This window comes from Malaclemys terrapin, chromosome 5 (genome assembly GCF_027887155.1).
Source record: "Malaclemys terrapin pileata isolate rMalTer1 chromosome 5, rMalTer1.hap1, whole genome shotgun sequence".
NCBI lineage: Eukaryota > Metazoa > Chordata > Testudines > Emydidae > Malaclemys > Malaclemys terrapin.
Window position 1 is genome coordinate 123,761,908 of NC_071509.1, and position 23,249 is coordinate 123,785,156.

Genomic DNA, 23,249 nt, shown 5'->3' on the forward strand with positions numbered 1-23,249 from the left:
TTTCTTTTTTATTCTGAAAATGTAGGATAGAACTGGTCAAACACTCAAAAACAATTTTAATTATGATTTTGGTGGAATTGAACCCAATCAGAATGATTAAATTTATAGAGGTAAATGGTAAAGAGGATGTAATGCAACATAGGGGGAGGGATAGCTCAGTGGTTTGAATGTTGGCCTGCTAAACCCATGGTTGTGAGTTCAGTCCTTGAGGGGACCACTTCAGGATTGGGGTAAAAATCAGTATTTGGTCCTGCTAGTGAAGGCAGGGGGCTGGACTCAATGACCTTTCAGGGTCCTTCCAGTTCTCACCTTCCATATATTAATTATTAATGTAGGTTTACCAAACCAGACCAACCTGATTTCCTTCTTTGAGAAATTAACTGATTGTTTTAGATAACGGAAGTATAGTAGGTCTAAAACATTTGGACTTAGTAAAGCACTTGACATTGTACAACATGAGAAATTATTAGTTAAATTAGGGAAGATGGGGACCAGTACAAGCATTGTAAGGTGGATAAGGAATTAGCTAAAGGAGAGAAGGCAGCAGGTTGTGCTGAAAGGTATATTACCAAACTAGGGAGAGGTTACTAGCAGTGTTCCTTAAGGATCAGCCTTAGGATCAGTATTACCGAATTTTTTTTATTAATAACCTTGGTGCAAAAATAGGACTGTGCTAATAAAATCTGCTGATGATATGAAGTTGGGAGACACTGTTAATACAGAGGAGGATTAGAATATTATACAGGAAGGTCTGGATGACATTGATGGACTGGACTGACAGAAATGGGATGAAATTCAATAGCAAAGTGCAAGGTAGTGCAGGTAGGGTCTAATAAAAAGAATTTCTGCTACACCTCAGGGTTGGAAGTGACAGAGGAGGAGGGAGACTTTGGTGTGTGGTTTGATCATAGGATGTCTATGAGCCACCAGTATGATGTGGCTGTGAGGGGGGAAAAAAAACAAATACAATCCTATGATGTATCAGACAAGGCATTTCCAATAGAGATGGAGATGTATTAATTCCATCGTACAAGGCATTAGTAAGACCTCATTTGGAATAGTGTGTACATTTCTGGTCACCATGTTCAAGGAAAACTATTTTAGACTGGAACAGGTGCAGAGAAGAGCTATGAGGATGACCCTGGCAATGGAGGGCCTATCTTATGAGAGGAGATTGGAAGAACTTGGCTTTTTTAATCTCACTAAAAGAAGGCTGAGAGGGGATATGATTGATCTTGATAAATCAGGGAGCGATAAATACCAGGGAGGGTGAAGAGCTATTTATGCTGAAGGACAACGTTGGCATGAGAACTAATGAATATCAGCTGGTCATGAACAAGTTCAGGCTGGAAATTAGAAGAAGGTTTCTAACCAAAGGGATGAGGTTCTGGAACAGCTTCCCAATAGGAGTTGTGGGGGCAATCAAGTTAATTAGTTTTAATAGAACTGGACAAATTTGAGTGCACTTGTATGATAGGGTTGCTTGTGATGGTAGGGGGCAAGGCTCAAGCTGTAGGGGGTCGCTTCTGGTTTCTCTTATGTTCCTAAAGCTCATGGTTGCAGCTGGCCACTAGAAGGGATTAGAAAGGGATTATTCCCACATTGCCCCCAGTGTATTCTGGGATTTTTTTTCTTTGTTCTAAAGCATCAGGGGTGGCCACTTCTGGAGATGGGACACTGGGTGGGTTAGGCCAGGGCTCTGAGATGGCACCAAGCATCCTCTCCGTCAAGTGCTTGACTGGCTGGTTCTTGCTCACATGCTCAGGGTCTAACTGATGAGCAAATGTGAGGTTGGAAAAATCCCTTCCTTCCTTCCTGACCTTGCGGGGGGGAGGGAGACGGAAAGGGGGAGAAGTTGCCTTCCTCTGTGGCATATGGATGTGGGTCATTTGCCAGGATTATCTGAGTACATCTCATTTAACCATTTCCCTGCCATTGTTCCTATTCTTTGCCTGTGGCACGTAATAGTCTACTATCCTGTAGGTCTCATTCCTTTGAAGGGTTTAGTGTGCTGGTGCTGGGTGATGTCAGTGTCCTGTGATATACAGGTGAGACTAGATAATCTAGTGGTCCCTTCTTGCCTTAATCTTTGACTGTACTAATGGAGGGCCCAGTTTTGCAACGGACTTCAGGCTGGCAGATCCTTGTGCCCCTAAGGAGTTGCAGGGGTCTGGCCACACCGCATCACTCATACAATTGAGTTCACATATGTGTTTACAAGCTTAGGGCCTTTCTTTGCTAGTAAGCCTGGTTTGAGTCAGTTCTGTCAAAGTTATGGCTATTCAAGAGTGCAGGACCAGCTTTAAAAAAAGGTGTCTTGCTTGCAGTTTTCCCCCTTCCCTCCCGCTAGTACATATATGGAATAAGAACATAAGAATGGCTATATGTGAGTGACCAGACCAGCTAGGAGCAGCTGCTGGCCTGCTCTGTAATTAAGTGTATTACTAGGCAACCAAGGAGCCCACATACTCTGCCTTGGAAGTCACAGTGGCCTCAGCCCCTTACTGGCTGCTGGTTTAGCAGTCCTGTTTATAAGCCTGGCCTCCGCAGCAGGTCAGTGGCTCTTCAACACGTACCACTCCCAGAGCTGTACTTGCCCTTGTTCCAGTCCCTGCTCCCCTCTGGCTTCAGACTTCTAGATTCGACCCCCAGCTCTGCCTCTGGCTTATGACTCCGGTTGACTCTCCGGTTCTGACATACAGCTTCTGTCTCTCTGGTACTGATCCCTGGCTCTGCCTCTGGCTTATGACTCTGGTTTACACCCTCCTCCCAAGCTGTGGCATTTGTCTTCTGTCCCTCTGGTACTGACCATTGGCTTGTTTCCTGGACTACGCCCACCCTAGTTCAAGCTCCAACTAGTAGGCCTCACTCTCTTTTACCACCAGGCCTGACCACCCACAGCCTGGTCATCAACACTGTTGTTCATACCAATTATACATCTATGCTGTCTTCTGATAGTGGACGATGCCAGATGCTTCAGAGGGAATGAACAGAACAGGACAATTTATGAGTTATCCATCTCCTGATGTCCAGTCCCCAGCTTCTGGTGGTCAGAGGTTTAGAGACACCCAGAGCGTAGGGTTGCATCCCTGACTGTCTTCGCTAATAGCCATTGATGGACCTATTCCCTATGAATATATCTAAATCTTGTTTGAAGTTAGTTATGCTTTTGGTCTCCACAACATCCCCTGCCAATGAGTTCCGAAGGAAGACTGCATTGCTTGAAATACTTTCTTACGTTTGTTTTAAATCTGCTGTCTGTTTATTTCACTGAATGAAATAAGTGAAATGTGTTCTTGTGTTTATATGCAGGAGTAAACAGGGGTTCTGGAACAATTTGTATAGTGGGGGTGTTGAGAGCCATTGACCCAAAGTGTAAACCTTGTATATAATGGAGACCACTTCAAGCCAGGGGGTGTTGCAGCATCCCCCACACTCCTAGTTCCAGCACCTATGGGAGTAAATAACATTTCCTTATTCAGTTTATTCACATCATTCATGTTTTTATAGGCTTCTATCATATTCCACCTTAGACATAGGGTGACCAGATGTCCTGATTTTATAGGGACAATCCTGATATTTGGGACTTTTTCTTATATAGGCACCTCTTGGCTCCCCACCCCGTCCCGATTTTTCACATTTGCTATCTGGTCACCCTACTTAGACATCTCTTTTCTAAACTGAACAGCCCCAGGTTTTTTTTAATCTGCCCTTCTGTGGAAGCTGTTCCATATTCCTAATCATTTTTGTTGCCCTTTTCTGTACTTTTTTCAATCCTAACCCAATTCTAATATATCTTCTTGGGATGGGGCGACCAGAACTGCGTGCACTATTCAAAGCATGGGCATATGATGGATTTATATAGTGGCCATTCGGATATTTTCTGTCTTATTATCTCTCTCTTTCTTAATGGTTTCTAAGAGTGTTAGCTTTTTTGACTGCTGCTGCACATTGAACAGAGGTTTTCAGAAAACTATCCACGGTGACTCCGTATCTCTTTCTTGAGTGATAATAGCTAAGTTAGACCCCATCATAATGTATATATAGTTAGGATTATGTTTTCCAATGTGCATTACTTTGCATTTATCAGCATTGAATATCATTTGCCATTTTGTTACCCAGTCACCCAGTTTTGTGAGAGCCCTTTGTAACTCTTCCCAGTCTTCTTTGGACTTAACTATCTTCTGTAGTTTTGTATCATGTGCAAATTTTGCAACCTCATTGTGTATCCTCTTTCCAGATCATTTATGGAATATGTTGAACAGCACTAGTCCCAGTACAGACCCCTGGGGGACACCACTATTTACCTTTCTCACTGTGAAAACGAACCATTTATTCCTACGCTTTGTTTCCTGTCTTTTAACCAGTTACCATGAGAGAAACTTCCCTCTTATCCCATGACTGCTTACTTTGCTTAAGATCCTTTGGTGAGGGACCTTGTCAAAAGCTTTCTGAAAGTCACCGTACACTATCCTCTGGGTCACCCTTGTCCACGTGTTTGGTGACCCCCTCCAAGAATTCGAAGAGATTGGTGAGGCATGACTTCCCTTTACAAAAGCCATTTTGACTCTTATTTTGTTAATTTCTTCATTTATGTGTCTGATAATTCTGTTCTTTACTGTAGTTTCAACCAACTTGCCTGGTACCGAAGTTAGACTTACTGGCCTGTTATTGCCAGGATCACCTTTGGAGCCTTTACAAATTAGCTTTACATTAGCTATGTGCCAGTTCTCTGGTATAGAAGCTGTCTTAAGTGATAGGTTACATACCATCGTTAGTAGTTCCGTAATTTCATATTTGAGTTCCTTCACAGCTCTTGGGTGTATCTGGTCCTGATGACATATTACTGTTTAATTTATCAATTACTTTCCAAAACTTCTGTACTGACACCTCACTCTGGGACAAGTTCCTCAGATTTGTCACCTAAAAGTGGCTCAGGTGTGGGATTCTCCCTCACATCCTCTGCAGTGAAGACAGATGCAAAGAATTCAGTTTTCTCCTCTGCAATGGCCTTGTCTTCCTTGAGTGTGCCTTTCACACCTCAATTGTCCAGTGGCTCCACTGATTGGCAGGCTTCTTGCTTCTGATGTACTTAACAAAATTGCTGTTAGTTTTCATGTCTTTTGCTAGGTGCTCTTCAAATTCTTTTTTGGCTGCCTGATTATACTAACTGCCTCTTTTCTGTTGTTTACATATTGTTTGAGCCTTTATTATGGTGTTTAAAAAAAGTTTCCATGCAGCTTGCATATATTTGTGGGGAGGTAAGGCTCCTGTGGCAGTCCCGGAGGCTTGGGTTTGAGACCCATGGCTCCAGACACTACTTTTCTGAGGAATTGTGAGAATCACTGGTGGAAAGGAGTAAAATTGAAAGCAAAGCAACCATTAAGCAATTTATTTGTTACAAGAAATACCTGTAGTCATAGCTCCCTCTGCTGTGATACTGTTAGAAGTTAAGCAGGGTTGGGTAGTACCAATATGTGGATGGAAGATCTCTGGAAACAACATAGGTTCAACAGGAAGAGATGTTAATAACCCAAACGCACGGATCCACTTCAGCAGGATGGTTTTAGGGGGTACTGTTGATGTCTTTTGGGTGAAATGTGAAAATGAGGTCATGATCACAGCCCATCTTTCAATAATAGAAGTGACAAGATGGGTGAGGTAATGTATTTTATAAGACCAACTTCTGCTGGTGAGGGACAAGCTTTTAAGCTTTTATAGAGGGCTTGTCTCTTTCACTAACAGAAGTTGATCCATACTCACCTACCCTGTCTCTCTAACATCCTGGAACCAATGTGACTCCAACAACATTGCAGACAAGAATAGGAATATTAACTAGAGTTGTAAGGAAAAAGGTAATTCCATTTTTTTGAGCATTTTGATATTTCAAAATTTTGTTTCTGATATGTTCCCAGGGTGAACGTGCATAATGTGTGTGTCTGTGTGTGTATACATATATATATATATACACATTAAGACAATTTTGGATAAATTATGATAGTATTATAAGGAGAATCAGACATATGAAGATGGCATACCATGTGACTTCCCATGTTGCACAAGCCAAAGACAACTACAGGGTTTGTCCACTGCCCTTCTGTACTCCCCTACAATAGTACAAAGTAATGTTTATAGTTAGCACAGAATCCTTTATACATTTAAAACGTTCTAACCTATTTCTATGCCATCAAAGTATGAGTAGTCAGAAATGTGCTCTGGGAATGGCAGGGATGGAATTATTTATTTTCTCTAAAACACTCCCATATCAAATATTTTCAAATTACAAGGAGGGAGGGAAGATTATTGTAACTGCTAGCACTGCACATTCACCCTGGGATATAAAAAACAAAGCTGGGTTCTTTGTGCCCTTTACATCACCATCAACAATATATAAACATTCTGGAATCAGAACTTAGTTGACAGTTTTATTGGTGGTACATGAGGAGGCAAAATAAAATCAGCTTGGCTCATCTATAGCTGTATTTTCTCTGCTAGGCTCCTAGCAGTAATAAAAACATGTTTTCAATATGAAAAACATGCAGCTGTGACTTAAAGAAAAACATGGGGCAGATAAATTGAGTGGGAATATTTTGTTATATTTGGTTTATTTTCCTCATTAGAGCTAGTTTTAGTCAGGTGACAGCAGTGAGATCATATGGTAGGTAGACTGAGTTGTTATTGCATGAATCGTATAGATTCCAAGATTTATTTTATTTTTCACTGATATTACATCTGTGACCTTGTTTTTTAGGGATAACAAAGGCTTGTAGGTTTAGAAGAAGACATGGAGGGGTGAACGAGGCCAGGGTGTGTCAGAAAGGGGTCCCAGGTACAAGGGGCTATATGAAACAAAGCAGAGAGGCAAGAATGGAAAAAAGAAACAAAAGTAGTGGTTAGACATTTTTGGATGCAGCATGGGGGAGATGCATGGAATGAAAAGAGCAAAGAGGTGCTTGTGCAGATGACATCTTGAATTGGACATAGAAGTCCTGGAGAAGGGATTTAAGGTATGGCTGGATGTGATCAGATTTTCAGTGCTTGATTTTCACAGCTTATTTCTTACCCATTTTCTTTTGCTTTTGTTAAAGAAGCTGGGTTTTTTTCTTCTGGAATATTGGGTCCACTTTTATTTAAATATTTTTTTTGAATTTGTACTGCATCCCAGATGCCTAGAGGGGGAAAAAAAGGTAAAATATTGGTGAAAAGGAATATGAGAACTTAAGCCCGTGTGCAGAGCTATTAAAAATATTTCTTCAACAAATTTTGTGTTAACACAGAAAGAAAAGGATGACTGTGGTTGAAAATGGGAAATGAAGTACTAAATTATTTACGTTTACAAGGGAGGGCATTAAAAACAAAATTGTCCCTATTCCACATACTGGATGAGTGTAATGTTTGTGGTAATGGTTCCATGGTGGTTTTGCATGATTCAAAAATCAACATGTCATCAGAGTTAAACAAGGTTTATTCTGCATGTAACTAAGGTTGAAATGTGCAGGTCAAAGATAATTATGATAAAAGTAGCTGCAAGAAATTATTATTTTTATTGCTCTTGCATAAGCACCTATGGGCCCAAACCAAAACTTGACAGACACATAGTAAGGGACAGTCCCTCCTTGGGAGAGCATGCATTTTGAAAGGGGTGAAAAAGAAAAAATGTTGGTAACCCTGGTGAACAGATGGGGAATTTAGGCACAGATGGATTAAGCAATTCACCCCGACATCACACAAGAAGTCTATGGTAGAGCAGGCAGGACCGGCTCCAGGCACCAGCGCAGGAAGCAGGTGCTTGGGGCGGCCCATGGAAAGGGGCGGCACGTCCGGGTCTTCGGCGGCAATTCGGTGGCGTGTCCCTCAGTCCCTCTCAGATTGAAGGACCGGCTGCCAAATTGCTGCCGAAGAATGAAGTGGCGCTGTAGAGCAGCCGCCGAAGTGCTGCCGATTGCGGCTTTAACTTTTTTTTCTTTTTTTTTTTCCCCTCTTCGCCGCTTGGGGCGGCAAAAAAGCTGGAGCTGGCCCTGAGAGTAGGGCATTTAACCCAGATTTCCTGAGTCCCAATTCCAGTGCAGTGTCTTAACCACAAGAACATGCTTAAAATATAACCATGGTTACATAATCTCTTGAGTCTAGTCTCTGCTCTGTGAAATGTGTATTGTATCAAACTGTCATTTCAATGGGATTGGAATCAGGCCTTTAAAGTGTTAGGTAATTGTGTGACATTAGATATTGTTGTGCCCCTCTAGTTGAGTTGAATAGTTTGCAGTTGTCCTCAGAATTATGCTTTCTGAACAGAATAAGACTGATTGTATGAACTCTTTCTTCCTCCTGGAATTTTTTGAGGTTACCAGACATCTACATTTCACATTCTTGGCAGGCTGGAGATCACCTAATTATGTGCTGCTGCTTAATTCCAATGACCATCCACCTCTGCAAAAGACTGCTGAGTTAGAGGAGATTTGGAATAAGCAGAATATCAATAACTGAGATACACAGTGCATTAAACATCTTGTTATAGTTAAGTTGCAGAGCCATAAATATACAGAACAATCTTTAAATTGCCTCCCTGTCATGCATACCAGGACTATGATTAATGCAACACACTTCCAAGAGGTGGTAGGATTTTGCAGAAACAGAAATTAACTCTAGTGCATTTACTATTGTATTATCAGAGACCAATGATGCCATAAATGCTGAGTTAAAATATTGGTAAGGGACTAAAAAATTGCTAATGCCTGCTGAACCCTGTACACTTGTGCCCTATTAATACTTGATGTAAGCACAGCTAAATTGCTCCTAAATTAATAAGTGTATTCCCCTGTGTGAACTGTGACAAAAGATTTCCTAGTCCCATGATATTAAGTTACAGAAATTATATAAAAACAATGTCATCTTGTTGGGAAATGATGACTTGGGATGTGTAGCCTTTATGTACTAATTTGATCTTATTGGTGACCTTATTGTCTTTCCTCCTTGGAGGTTCTTTTTTTTCAGCCCAGGCTTCCACTATATATTATTATAGCAGGAGATAATTTATTTCCCATTCTTCAATTTCCCCTAGCTGGAAGTTAATGTGGGGCCAACTTCTTTGAGGAAATAAGACTTTAGTTGAAAGACATTCAACCCTTGAAGTTCTGGGTAGTGCAATAGTAGGTGATCTAAGCAGGGCCGGCTCCTGGCACCAGCACAGCAAGCTGGTGCTTGGGGCGGCACATGGAAGGGGGCGGCACGTCTGGCTCTTTGGCGGCAATTTGGCGGCGGGTCCGTCACTCCCTCTCGGCGGGAAGGACCTGCCGCCGAAGAACCCTGGAGCTGGCTCTGGATCTGAGTTATCGAAAGAGCGCACCGTTAACTAGTCTGGGCCGGATGCTCAGCTGGTGTAACTTAGCACAGCCATGGAGTGACACTGATTTACATCACATGAAGATTTAGTCATCCAAGTCTCTAATCTTGTCATTCATGGGTGTGATGTCTAACCTCTGAGTTAAAAAGGAAACAAGCAAATTTATTCACGTTAGACCTCTGAATTCTAAAAGAGAAATGTTCGGAGCCAGCAGAGTTGTAGGGGAAGTTGATTTAATGGTGAAAAGAAAACTTCCAAACCATGGAGTGATAGACCACTCTGACAGTAAAGGACGGGGCGGGAAGAAACATGGGAGGGTCAGAAGTTCTCTGAGTGTGTAGCTATTAATGTAGCTTTTGCAGCGGTAATGAAGAATCATGGAAGGTTTAAGGAAAAAGGCAGACTAGAACTTGCTGTGGAAATTTGGGAGGCAAAGGAAGCTGCAAGTGCTAGGAACTTCTGGTAAAGGAGAGAGGCAGAGGAAGCCTTCCTTAGATTCTGGGGGGAGGTGAGAGTAAGTAGCAAAAGACTTGTGTAGAAATCTATGGGGATCAGCCTGTAGAAGAGTCAGAGCCAGTATAAGTCACTGCAAGTTGGAGCCTGCATAATGCATGTGCTGCCTTTGTACAATTAATTAGTAGGATGGGGAAAAAATGATATTTGGAGTGCCATAATTTTCAGATAGTATTTGGATCCTTGAATATCTGAATCAGCATATCAGCCTCTTCAGGAACTCCTTCCTTTTAACTGGCTACAAGACTAGCTTCAAGATGTTTTCTGCCACAAAATAAAGGAGTCCCCAGCAGCCTGAACCTCCATCTCATTATTCCATTTCACATCTTTAGGTCTCCCTCTTCTCCTAAGATCTTTAGGGACAGCTGAGAACTCAATATCTTCATTTTTTATTTTTCAGGCCACCACCTCTTACAAATGCAAGGGGCGGTGAGAAATTGATCTTAGCAGCATTGAAACAAAAAAACAACTCTGCATCAAATAGCTACGGTAATAGACACAGGCTAATTAGTTTTCAGATACTGGGAACACTCCAGAACCAGACATGCCAAACCCACGGGGGTGAGGGGGAAACACCAGAAATTGGGCTTGTTTTTGGCTTAATTGGCTTGTGAGTTGCTAGTTTTTGGCTTGTTGCTTGTTTCGCTTGTAGCTTCTTGCTTCTTTTTTTGATCGGCTCTCGGCAAGCGGGGGAGAGAGTCCAGGATACATAGTGGGCCCACCACGGTCCCAGACTGCACTCCGCAGAGATCTGATCACATAGAGTGTCGGGGTCCTTAGGGATTGGCTTGTTTTGGCCCTGTTTTGAAATGGGATCAGCTTGAATTTTGGCTTATTGTGAAAGTTGGGGTGCTTATTTATCAGGTGAAAGTTGGCAGCTGTGTCCAGAACCCCTTCTGGTGTTACTCGGAAAACGCTGAGTTTCCCCTAGACAGCCACAGGCCCAAGAACTTCAAGTGACTGCTAGATGATCTGAAAAGAGTGTTGTCAAATGCCCTAGATATGATTCAGTCTTCTAACTTAATATTGCTTCTGAGCCCCTTGTTGTCAGATGGAGCTAATGATGTCTCTTTATGATAGCATTAGCAGGACACCTGCCCCTGCCATCTGAGGACAGAGATGACTGAAAAAGGCCATTTTGTAAATTGTTTCAGAAGAGCTTGTGAATTCTGTTCCTTTATTACTTCATACTGAATTATATCTTATCATTAATGTCTGACTGAACTTGTGAATATGCAGTTAAAAAATAAATATATAAGAAAGTTAATCAAGATAACTGGAAGAGGGGGAGGCAGGTTATTTCTGTTTCTTCCGCTGAGCTTCAATATCCTCTGTTGGACGCTGCACTTAAACTTCTGGGCATAAATATATATATCGTCTGAGAGTTTAATACTGTAAGGTGCTAAGAGCCCTCAGCTTCCACAGAAGTTAATGGAAAGCAAGGGCACTAACTGCATTGCAGAAACAGGCCTTATGTGCATATTTAAGATGTTAATATATTACCATTATGGAATTCTTACAATGCTGAAATAGCCTTACTAGGCACTGACATTTTTTCACTGAAGCACAGGGAGCATCCAGTGCTGATGCTACGTTACTAAACATTTCAGAATTTCTATTTTAAATATTAGAAAGTAATGAAACAGAAACGAGCACAAGTGAGTGTTTTGCAAATTCTATGACTTCACTGAGAGTTTCATAATAGGGACTAGAACATCTCACTCTCTCGTTTCGTGTTCCCCATTTCAGTTACCTGAACTGAACGTACTAAGAAATACACTGATTGATCGATTGAAAATCATAAAATTACATGATAAATGCCATGATGAACCACCAAATGAAAAAGAAAATGTGTGCCTACTGGGGCATTAACAAGCCATATTTGCCTCAAAATGCTGGTTTGGTAAACAGCTTTTGGAAAAAAATTAAATTCTCGTTGTTTAGTGAGAAAAACCCATCCCAGCTGTGACATACCAGTAATTAGCTTGCCTCCACAGGTGGGCAAGATGGAGGTCATGGGGAAGAGCTAAGAGAAGAAACCTGTGTATGGGGCTGGAGAGGAGTTGTGGACTCTGGGAGAGGCCAGACTCCATGCAAGAAACCCTGGATGTGGGTGCGGGATATAGAGCAAGAGAACAAACCCTCCTGGAAGTCGGGCTGGGTCTAGCTGGAGACTGGAGTGAAGACTCTGTTTGTTTTGGACTATCAGGGAGAGATACCACTGAGTTCCGTTGCTGAAAGAGTTTGGAAAAATTTGAGGCATGGTGCTGCACCTAGGCCACCATCAGGTGCACAGGAGCTGTCTGACCCTGATACATTTACAAACAAGTCCACCTACCATGTGGGAAGCCCAGACATTTCAAAATATACTGGTGCTTGAGAACCAGATAATGAAATTGTTTGGAAATTGACTAGAAACAGGAGAAACTAATAATAATTTAGCCCCAATCCAGCAGCTGGATCTGTGCAGGTATCGGGGCTCCTGTGTCTCACGCAGGAGTGGAGGTAGTCAGCCTGGATCTCATTGCAGGATCAGGGCCCTAAATTGTTGATGATAGCATAGTTAAGGGGTGGTTATTGTAATAGGTTTTTTTAAGCTGTTTAATACCAAGTAAATCATTTAGTTATTGACAGGGTGGGCAATAAACAGCTGAGGCAAACAGATTATGAATTCTGTTTTTGTTTGCCAGCGTGTGTCCACTAACTGCTAATAATCAATCTCTAATCTCTCTACAGATTTCGAACCTCTACATATATGACACTGTGCTTTTGTTGGCTAATGCTTTTCATAAGAAGCTAGAGGACCGGAAGTGGCACAGCATGGCTAGCCTGACTTGTATCAGAAAGAATTCCAAACCTTGGCAAGGAGGGCGATCCATGCTGGATACCATCAAGAAGGTACCTTCCTCCTATATTTCATTCTCTTTAGTTTCCACTCCAGTGAGGAACAAATCCCATTTGATGAAAGGTGTTCTATTTTTGCTAACAGCAGTATCTTTCCAAAAGCGATAGCATTAGTGCAATGACAAAACAAGTTCTAATGGAAAACTCTCCTTAAAGATTTTTGTTTTTTTGTTTTGTTTTGTAATGGGCATATTTGAAACAAAAATATTATGGTTGCTGAATATCAGACCCACGGGTATTTCAAGCACAAAAAGAAAAAAATCACATTATTTTTGTGCCCAGGAGGTAGGAAGGTAAAAAAACACAGATCAGTTTTTCTAAGATAATTGATATTAGAATTACAGTCCTTCCTTTGTCAGTAAAACAGTATAAGAAAAAAGGTGGAACAATTGCATCCAGCTAATATTCTGTGCAATTCATTATTAAAATCCTACAGGCATAATGTAATAGAATCATACAAATCAGAGCCAGAAAAACCCTATTAAGTCATCTAGTCTATACCCTGCCAGTACAGGATTGTTCCCTATGGTATAATTTATACTGCTTTGTCCAGCTTTGTTTCCCAACGAATGGGCTTCCACTGTTTCTCTTGGAATATTATTTCATATCCTAATTATACTCAGTGTCAAGAAACTTTTTCTTGATATTCAGTCTTATTTTCTGGCATTTAGTGTTATACTATTATTCCTAATTGTTCCTTTCCTTTCTTGTTGTTTATACCCTTCAAATATTTGTAGACTATTGCCATGGCATTCCCTGGTCAGCACCTATCAAGAAATACATAGTGTGTTTAATCTTTCCTCATAAGTCAGTTGATCCAGATTCCTAATCATATTAGTATCTCTTGTTTGAAATCCTTCCAATTTGTCAATATCTTTCTGGTAATGATGTACATGCAATGTATATTTACACAGTTCTGGCAATTCCTATATTGTATTAATGAAGGAAAACTACAGTGATTTTCAAAAATTACAAAACTGTTTAATCTTATTTTAAGAAGAACTGAAGTGTCTTTTTTTTCAAAAGGCAGTTAACATAAAAAAACACAACACTTTTTAAAGTAACAAGAGGCAGCCATTTTGGGTCAGATCCTAAGCCCTACCAGAGCAGGTAGACTTGGCAGCAACAAAGATGGCTTCTTTCAACCAGCTTCATGCTGCTCCCAATCCTGGGGCCAATCTGCACTAGTCCTGGTGTAAAGCAAAGCAGCCTCAGGCCCAGTTTGTATGCTACTGACTGCTCCTGGCCCCGCCAGGTCCCATTCTTGTCCCTGGAGTTCACCAGTATGTAGAGACCCCTACGCCATGTCTTCTATACCAGGGGGCAGTAAGTAGCTTAAATGCCTTTACAATGGTACTTAAGTTACCAGAGAAATCCATCAAGCAGATTTGGCTGCTCCTATGTTTATTTGATCTATACACTACACCTTCCCAGGCTTGGTTGCTCCTAGGGTATCCTTCCTCAGGAGCTGTCTTTGCTAAATCCTAGCACACACCCTTTCTCTCTGAGGGCTACTTCCACTTACTCATACCTGAGTGGGACACTCAGCCAACAAACCCACTTTACCTTTTCCCATTAGGATTAACACTTGTTATCTGAATGGGGCATTTCAGACAAATATAACCAGCCATGTCAGATTCTCTAAACTGAGTCTAGGGATACACAGCCTTGAAAGGGATGTCTGACTGCATTTCTACTTTTTTTTCTTAGCTTTCTTGTGACATGTACCATTCCCATTCTCCTGCATGAGCATCATTTATGCTGTTTCTTACCACGCTGTCAGCTTTTTGCTTTCAAATGCTGCAGAGTTTATTAAATTCTGTGCCATGTCATCCTCACTAACATTTCCAGTTTGTCTTTTTCTATGTCCTGCCTTTTATAACAGGATGATTAATAAAACAAAGTCCTCCTGTGACCTTTCACACAAGACCTACACTGTGTGAAGATTAATCCGTGAAGCGATTCTCCTTGAAACATAAAGAGAAATGACCAACCAAAGGAAATGTGAAAGTCTTTGAGAAGGCAGGAGCAAATTAAAACCCTATGTAAGGGATGTGGGTTAGATCACTAGTGGATTAACTGAAGGTGTGGTAATTCCTGAAATGTGCAGCCCTAGCCAGAGGTTGAGTTCCTTGTCTTTGTCTCTCCTGGCCCCGTTTGCAAAAATTGGCTTTGGTGAGAAGTCAAAGTTTATAAACTGAAGGCACATCTGAGTATTGTTTGTACTGTACCATCTTGACAGAAGAAGATTTTTCAAGTGCAAAATGCTACAGCTGTTACAAAGCGAAATCAAATCCAAATGCATAGCCTCCCACGTGCGTGCAGTCCTCCACTTCCACACATGAACAGGAGCATACGTTCATGGGCCAGTGCTGGAATAGCATGGAGAGGTGGATTTCTCTTTGTGCCATGCTCTCCTTTTCCTTTGAACACATAAAAGCCCCTTTGTAGGAGTCTTGCCGGATCCCTACTTTGTAGTTTTGGTAAAATGCAGGCTAGACGTGACTGTCGCTATCATAGACAGACTATGTCTATGTCAGAAGTGGCAGAAAACTTCTTAAAAAACAGACACCCTTTCCCTATTGAGGATTTCTTCATCTGCTTCCCGTTGGGTCCTAGTGCTCTGCCTTTTTCTCTCCCTCATCCCTTACCCTGGCATCACTGAACATTCAAGACCCAGTCGCACTCCAGATGTTCTCCTCCCCACTGAAGATCTCTCTCCTCTGTCTCCTTCAGTGGAGTACAGCCCAGTGCTGAGCAAATGCTTAGGATTTAACTGGGTCTGCCTCGTCTGAGACTAGATAAGGCAGAGTGAGTTGCATCCCGATGAGTGTATTAGCCTGGAGACCCTGCTCAGGGCCGGCTCCAGCATTTCTGCCGCCCCAAGCAAAAACAAAAAAAAAAGCCGCGATCGGCGGCGGCAATTCAGCGGCAGATCCTTCGCTCCTAGAGGGAGTGAGGGACCTGTCACCCCCGAATTGCCGCAGGTGCCGCCCCTCTCCCTTGGCCGCCCCAAGCACCTGCTTGTTAAGCTGGTGCCTGGAGCCGGCCCTGACCCTGCTTAATGCCATTCTGCTCTAGGATAGGAAAAGGACCCTCTCTTGGTCTCCTTCTGTCCATTTCCCAAAAGGGAGAGGAGTGTGAGTGTGAAGGGAGCAGTGATTATGGTGTTTCTGGGAAAGGGCTGTCGGTATGTAGGGGGGCAGGATCGTCTGAGAGCATTGGTGCATATATGGCAATGTGTGTCAGAGTAGAAATGCTTGTGCATATCTAGAAAGGGGCAGTGGCTATGTCTGCTGGGCGGGGTTTGTGTCCACGAAAATGAAGAAAAGAGTATCTGAATAATGGGTTAGGTGGGAGAGAACAATGAATAAGAGTCTGTGGGAAGGGAGCAAAGAGAGAGCTGGGGAACCCCAGAAAAGAGTAGCGAGTTTGAAGGAGAGGTGAGTTCCTGAAACAGCACTGTATAGAAGGGAGGGAGAGAGGAAAAAATATTACACACTAAAGGAAAAATAACTTTGAGGGGAAAACAGGATTAAAAAAGGAAGGGAATGTGTTCTGTCATATAGTTAAAGGAAAGAAAAATGCAAAGGAGACATAGTAAAGTTTTCTTTTTAAAATGATTTGCAAGGAAGTGTAATGCTACTAGGGGACATGGTCCACCTACTGAACTTCACCTATAGTAGCTAAAAGCCTAGAGATGGGCTTGGGGCTTGGAAGCACCTGGGAATGTGAGAGAGAGTTGCTCAGCTGGATTCTTCTCAAGCCAAAACTGTGGGTCTGTGTTGTAGGAGCATTGGCAGTGTGGAGGCCGAGGCTCTCCATCTACATTCTCTTTGCATCTAGGAGATCCCCCAAGTTCCATAGGTTTTGGTGGTGAACCAAAGAGAATACCCTATCCCTCCTGCCATGAGGGAATATACAAATAACTCTGTGAGCTAAAACTCAGATTTTCCACTGCCATATGCAGGTTAATTCTGCATAGGGAAAAATGGCACCAAATGTTGAGCTATTACACTTAGCTCCTAGTGGATGTAATCAAACCCGTTGGAAAAAGCAGATTCTGCTTCCTGCCAGTCTGTTCCTCCAAAATTAAGATTAGGTTGCATGCATTTGTTTAGATTGATTCTGATGGACCTTCCCTCAGAGACATGAAGTAATAATACATTTTTACTTATTATAGGGCACCCATGCCCATGATGGCTTGTATATACCTAACAAAATATAACTTAAAAATAATTATACCTTGGTTTTTAAAATGGTAACCGCAGACTAATTAGTTCCCAAGCAATAATTCTAGGGATGGGTAAAAGTTAGATTTTCACTCTCTGATTTGTGTGCCTATATGGGAGAAGGTAGGGAGAACATAGTAATGTTCGCTGTATTCAGGGAATTCTACATATTGGAATAGTTCCTGGAGTACCCCAATGAGCATCTTACCTAAATTGGTTTAAATAAATAACACAGCCCTTAAATTTAGAAACACTGGACGATGGGTGGAAATACAGTTGAAACTGATAAGGATGGGTGTGCTTAGGGGTGGGTTTCTTGTAATTTCTAATCTAATTTTTGATTTGAAATCCCTACTAGTGGGCTTTTGCTTTTCATTCCGATTCTAACCTCTCTTAAGCTGCAGAAAACCACAGTCTCCACAGTGCAAATTGGACTGTTTGGGGGCTGAGACGAAGATATTGTAATAGTATTTCCTTTTTAACTGCTATAGCTAAGGTTCTGCCAGCCTTTGACATATGAACCCCTGTTCACAGCTCCGCCATAACCATTTGTCCAAGAGTAAAACTTATCATATAATGTCTGGGTCCCACATATAAATATGTTTTTTCTTCACAAAAATCCATTTGGCTATTTAAATGCAAGTATTCATATGAAAGAAATTGAGGTTATCCATTTTTAGTACTCATCTATTAGCTTAGTATTGTAAACATGCAGTTTTTCATTCCATAGCTAGATTCTTATTGTGGCATTAAAATAAATGTGGGGCTTTATAGAGCAGATACATTGCACATTCTGTAACAGCTATTCACAATATTCTGGGTAGTGTTTTGGATTAATGGGCTCAAGGTATATAAATCTACACCATGCACCTAGGTCTATGAATGCAAATGCCTGCTTGCTTGCTTTGATTTCTGCTGCCAGGCCTAAAGCTTGGATAAAGTTCCTCCCTGGCAGTAGATGGGAAAAGTACCTTGAGACCTTGTTGATGTAATTCCCTACAGTCTTTGCATTGACTTTTTGGGGCCTGATACAGAACCTACTAATGAGCTTGTTGGGCTGCCATATCTTAGTTCTTTCTATTTCCAAGAAGTGGAGTATCCATACCCTTCATTGGCTGAGAGAAAGGCCTGAACAAGGGAACAAATGGAATAGGACTCAGAAGCTTGAGAAGGATTTCAAGCAACACACAGGTATGCCACTCCATTCATAGCACCACGTGAAGCATACACTACCCTGTGGCTTTCGGTCTGATATGCATCAGGCAAACTCACACAGGAGTGTAGCATGACCTAATATTGCAGGAGCTTCTGTGCCAGAAATGCCCACACAGCCAGGCTCTCATACAGCCAATTGCAGGCCCTTCTTGGGCTGAGTTGTGAGAGAAGCAGACTTAGATGAAAGGTGGTTTTGTGAGGAGAAAGGAAGGATCACCAGCCTGAGATCAGTAGGGGGACTGAGTTGGAGAAAAGTTCTCCCTCCTTCCAGGGCTCTGCCTCTTGCTCCCCCTTGGCTGATTGATAACTAGCCCTGTACTTTGTAGAAACAGCACATGTAACATGGCACACAGGTAGGGTGCTGACCTGCCCTTTGCTTGCCTAGAGTAGGAAATAGAAAAGCCTGAGATTTTCCACACAGCTGATTTTTCCCTCTCTATCTGGGTTTCACCTAACCATTAAAGCTGGACCAAGACCGTTTTAAAGTCAGACTAAGAAAATCTTGGCATCTAGGTAAAATACCTCAATGTATGTGAACTGACCATTGAAATCTGTGGGACTACTTTGATTTATATAGTTGAGAATTAAAAAAGAATTTTTGAGTCAGATAAACTTGAAGCATCAGAGGTAAACTGAGAGGAAGAATCCTGTGCAAGATGTAAAGCAAGTGTAGAGCAGTACAAGAAAGGTAGCAGTAAAAGTGTCAAGGAGTGATGAGAGAGAAAGGTGGAGAACAAGAAACTGTGGAAATCTGATGGGGTTTTAGGTATATAAGATGAAGAGGGCTGGGAAAGGAACAAGCATCTAAGAAATTGAGAGATTGTTTAACTGGTAAAAGAAGTGAATATTTAAAAAGAAGCAATGGAACTTGGTTCTTACAAAAGACTGGATTGTAACTAGAGCTGGTTGGAGAAACTTCAGAAGACACACATTCCCTCAGAATATGCAGTTCCATCAAACTCAAAATGCTTCACAAAATTGGGTCTGTTTTGGAAGGAAACTGGAGGGTGCGGGGCCGGAAGACGTCTCATTTCTACATTTTTGGAACAAAACATGTAGATGTTTTTTGATTTAAAGGGACTACTTATTTTGGATTTTTTTTATTTTGTATAATACAAAGTTTAAGATGTCAAAATTAAAATAAAATATTTAGCTTCTGTTAAAGCAAAACATTTCAGTCAACATTTAAAAAAAAACAGCTTTTTCCTTCATTGAGCATTTTGAAAAGTTTAATTTTCATTCTGATTCGGAACAAAGCCAAATTCAAAATCTTTTGTAAAAAATGGAATTTACACCCTCCACCCAGCTCTAATTTATAGCTTTACTATCCAGTATGAGAACCAGGGAAAGGATAGCTATGCTGTTCCCAAACCAGAGCAGGAATCAGACACTGACTGTGTGAGTCTCAGTCTAGTCAGTTTCCCCTTTTACATTGACTCAGCTCTACTAGTTGGTGCATTGGATGGAAGGGTAGTGCCTAGAGCCAAAGATGTGCCTACACCCTGCCAGTCTGCATGGGAAGGAGAGTAGTGAAGGCTGCTCTCCCTTCTGTATAGGTGATGTGGGTAATGTGAATAAAGGAGGCTTTGTTACAAACCCTACTCTCATGTATAGGCATGCAATATGGGCTCATGATTGAGCCCAAAGTTAGACAAAAGTTCGATACCCAAAGAAATTGATATAAACTCTTCAGAGGGAAAAAATATTTTTTAAAAATGTGCATTCCAAAATAGGAGATCAAGGAATGGCACCATCTGACAATATTTCAGACTCAGAGGGAATCTAGCTCAAATTCCTGGGGGGGGAAAACCAGGACAAGAAATCCGTGACTCTTTAAAAGATACACACTGCAATATTTAGAAAATATTCAGAAGCAGGGGAAGTGGTAATAGACTAGAAAGAAAATTCTACCTGCAGTGTCATCTGTTGAAAATAGTAGCAGTCCTCTGAGATGAATGCAGAATCTTGCTGTTTGCAATTATTGGAGCAGGAGAAGTACTTGGGTAGGAATGCAAAAAAGGTGTTTGGTTGTTCCACTTTTGTGCTGCCTTTTCCCCACTGTTTGTGAATTTCACACAGGAAAAAACAATTTTCACACCTGTGTAGAGCGCTAGCACAGGGCCTGTGCACCAGTTAAATCCCACTGAAGCTGTCATAATTCATAAACATAAAGCCATGTTTGCAAAGTATTTTAGAACACAATAAATGGTTAAATTCATCAAGTAATTCATTCATTCAGAATGAATTTTACCAGCTCCGGCAATTAGTTTTAAATGTGTCTATTTTTTTTTCTTTAAAAGCAAATATCCCCAAGGACTCAAGCCTTGACTAATTTTATTAGTCAATGAAGACATTAGAATGTGAAGAAAATAAGGCAGTAACATAAAACAATGATAGTGGTAGAAAATACTAATCTTCCTGAATAGTCTCAGAATAAATTAAAGTAGGATTATAGTGATTATTATGACTGAGGAAAAATGACTCCATATTATGGCATATATTTGCTCTCTTCACCACTCCTATCCTCATGTCTTCCCAGTCACATTTGTTTAGTTTACTTGTATAAAAAAAGAAGTTTTTACCACTCCTAGCACTGTAAAGCCCATCTATGGAAGAGCAAGCTGTATTTTATTCTGCCTCATGAATCATCTACAGAATTGTCTTCTAAATTCTAATTCAGAATTTGTTATTGTTAGTGATGGTGTATGAAGCAGAAGAGACACTGTTTGTTTTTCAGGTAGCAGATTAAGCTTGCATTGCTGGCAATTAGAAAAAAATGTGTTTTGAAGTTGTAAACTGAGCAAATTTGATGCTGCAGACGTTGATGGAGAATAAATATGCAACACAAGGATGTAATGTTTATAGTAATTTTTGTGTGCATGTCTGTACTTTAAAAAGGACGATGTTTTTAAAAACAAGAAGAAACAGTGAAGATAAATATCTTACAGTGGATTGGCAACCTGGCTTTTCCATATAAGGTCCCAAGTGTGCTGTAGAAGTGTGTTAAGTAACAATATAAATGTTTGTTCTTGCCAGTGTAAATGGGACTAAGCCATGTTTTAATAGTGCTCCCAAATCTTGCAACAGCTGTGCAGAGTTGAAGGCACAATTTAGGAACATTGTCGAAACACTATTTAATCTTGACAACCGTTGCTCTTCACAGTTTTAACTGTGTCAGGACATTACTCAGTTGCAAAAGGATCTTCTAGCTCAGTAGATTTATAATGTAGATCATAAGTCTGTTTTCATTTGGTTTGTTTTTGTTTCAAATTAATCCCTTTTCTACAATAATTTGAATGTTATTACAAACTTATTTGACTGTCTCAGCTATTATCCTAATAACCACATTAAAACTGAGAGAATTTTGAGGCATCTCTTCACATAGAGAAAATCAAGGAGGCTGTTAAACCAGTGCAATCCTATAAGTGACCAATTCCTTTACATGCACCCTCCGCCATGCAGTGCAGAAGGGACAAAATCCACAAAACAAGCCTAATGGCTTCACTTGCTGGAGAAAGGTAATTAGGTAGGGCAACTGGCCTCCTTCTTCCTCAAATAGCTTTGACTAGTGCTGTTGATTAATCACAGGGTAATTCACGTGATTAACTCAAAAATGAATTGTGATTAGTTGCAGCTTTAATCGCACTGTTAAACAATAGAATACCAGTTTAAATTTATTAAATATTTTGGATGTTTTTCTACATTTTCATATATATTGTATTCTTTGTTGTAATTGAAATCAAAATGTATATTATTTTTAATTACAAATATTTGCACTGTAAAAATGATAAAAGAAATAGTATTTTTCAATTTACCTCATGCAAGTACTGTAGTGCAATCTTTGTTATGAAAGTGCAACTTACAAATGTAGATTTTTTTTTGTTACATAACTGCACTCAAAAACAAAACAATGTAAAACTTCAGAGCCTACAAGTCCATTCAGTCCTACTTTTTGTTCAGTCAATCACTAAAACAAACAAGTTTGTTTTACATTTACAGGAGATAATGCTGCCCTCTTCTTATTTACAATGTCACCAGAAAGTGAGAACAGGCATTTGCATGGCACTTTTGTAGCCAGCATTGCAAGGTATTTACGTACCAGATATGCTAAACATTCGTATGCTCCTTCATGCTTCGGCCACCATTTTAGAGGACATGCTTCCATGCTGATGACTCTGGTTTAAAAAAAAAATGCACTAATTAAATTCGTGACTGAACTTCTTGGGGGAGAATTGCTCTGTTTTACCTGCATTCTCCCATATATTTCATGGTATAGCAGTCTCTGATGATGATTCAGCACATGTTGTTCATTTTAAGAACACTTTCACTGCAGATTTCACAGAACGCAAAGAAGGTACCAATGTGAGATTTCTAAAGATCGCTACAGCACTCAAACCTAGGTTTAAGAATCTGAAGTGCTTTCCAAAATCAGAGAGGGACGAGGTGTGGAGCATGCTTTCAGAAGTCTTAAAAGAGCAAAACTGTAATGCAGAAACTACAGAACCCAACCCACCAAAAAAGAAAATCTACCTTCTGCTGGTGGCATCTGACTCCGATAATGAAAATGAATGTGCAACGGTCTGCACTGCTTTGGATTGTTATCGAGCAGAACCCGTCATCAGCATGGACGCATGTCCCCTGGAATGGTGGTTGAAGCATGAAGGGACAGGTTTCTCACATAATCTAAGATCAGTTATCGTTACATTATTCTCCCAAAGCCATGTGATTGCACAAATGTGTTCTAGTTACAGACCAGACTCCATCATAAATGAGTATCTCAAAATACACAGAAATATTTAAAAAACAGGTGAATAAGCAGAGAGGTACTGTTACACATACGACTTAAATTCAGAATGAGGATAGAAACAATACTAATTAACTTTATCTGACTGTACAATATATCTTCTTTTCTCTACAATTCCAGCACTTAAGAATCTGGGCAAATAAAAAAATACTTTTTTTTTTTTTTGGTACTGATGTCATACAAACTCTGGCAATGAAACCTGTTTGTCAGCACTGGGAAAGGAAAATGTTGGAAGTGCTGT

At 40.8% G+C, this 23,249-nt stretch overlaps 1 protein-coding gene across 1 annotated transcript in view; it reads left to right on the forward strand.

Annotated features, from left to right (window-relative positions):
* The window catches only part of GRID2 (glutamate ionotropic receptor delta type subunit 2), a 1,011,959-nt gene that overhangs the window by 674,342 nt on the left and 314,368 nt on the right, over positions 1 to 23,249 (forward strand). Inside the window, exon 7 of the mRNA XM_054030820.1 lies at positions 12,590 to 12,751. Coding sequence (XP_053886795.1) covers positions 12,590 to 12,751 — 162 coding nt within the window. The remainder of the gene's footprint in view (positions 1 to 12,589; positions 12,752 to 23,249) is intronic.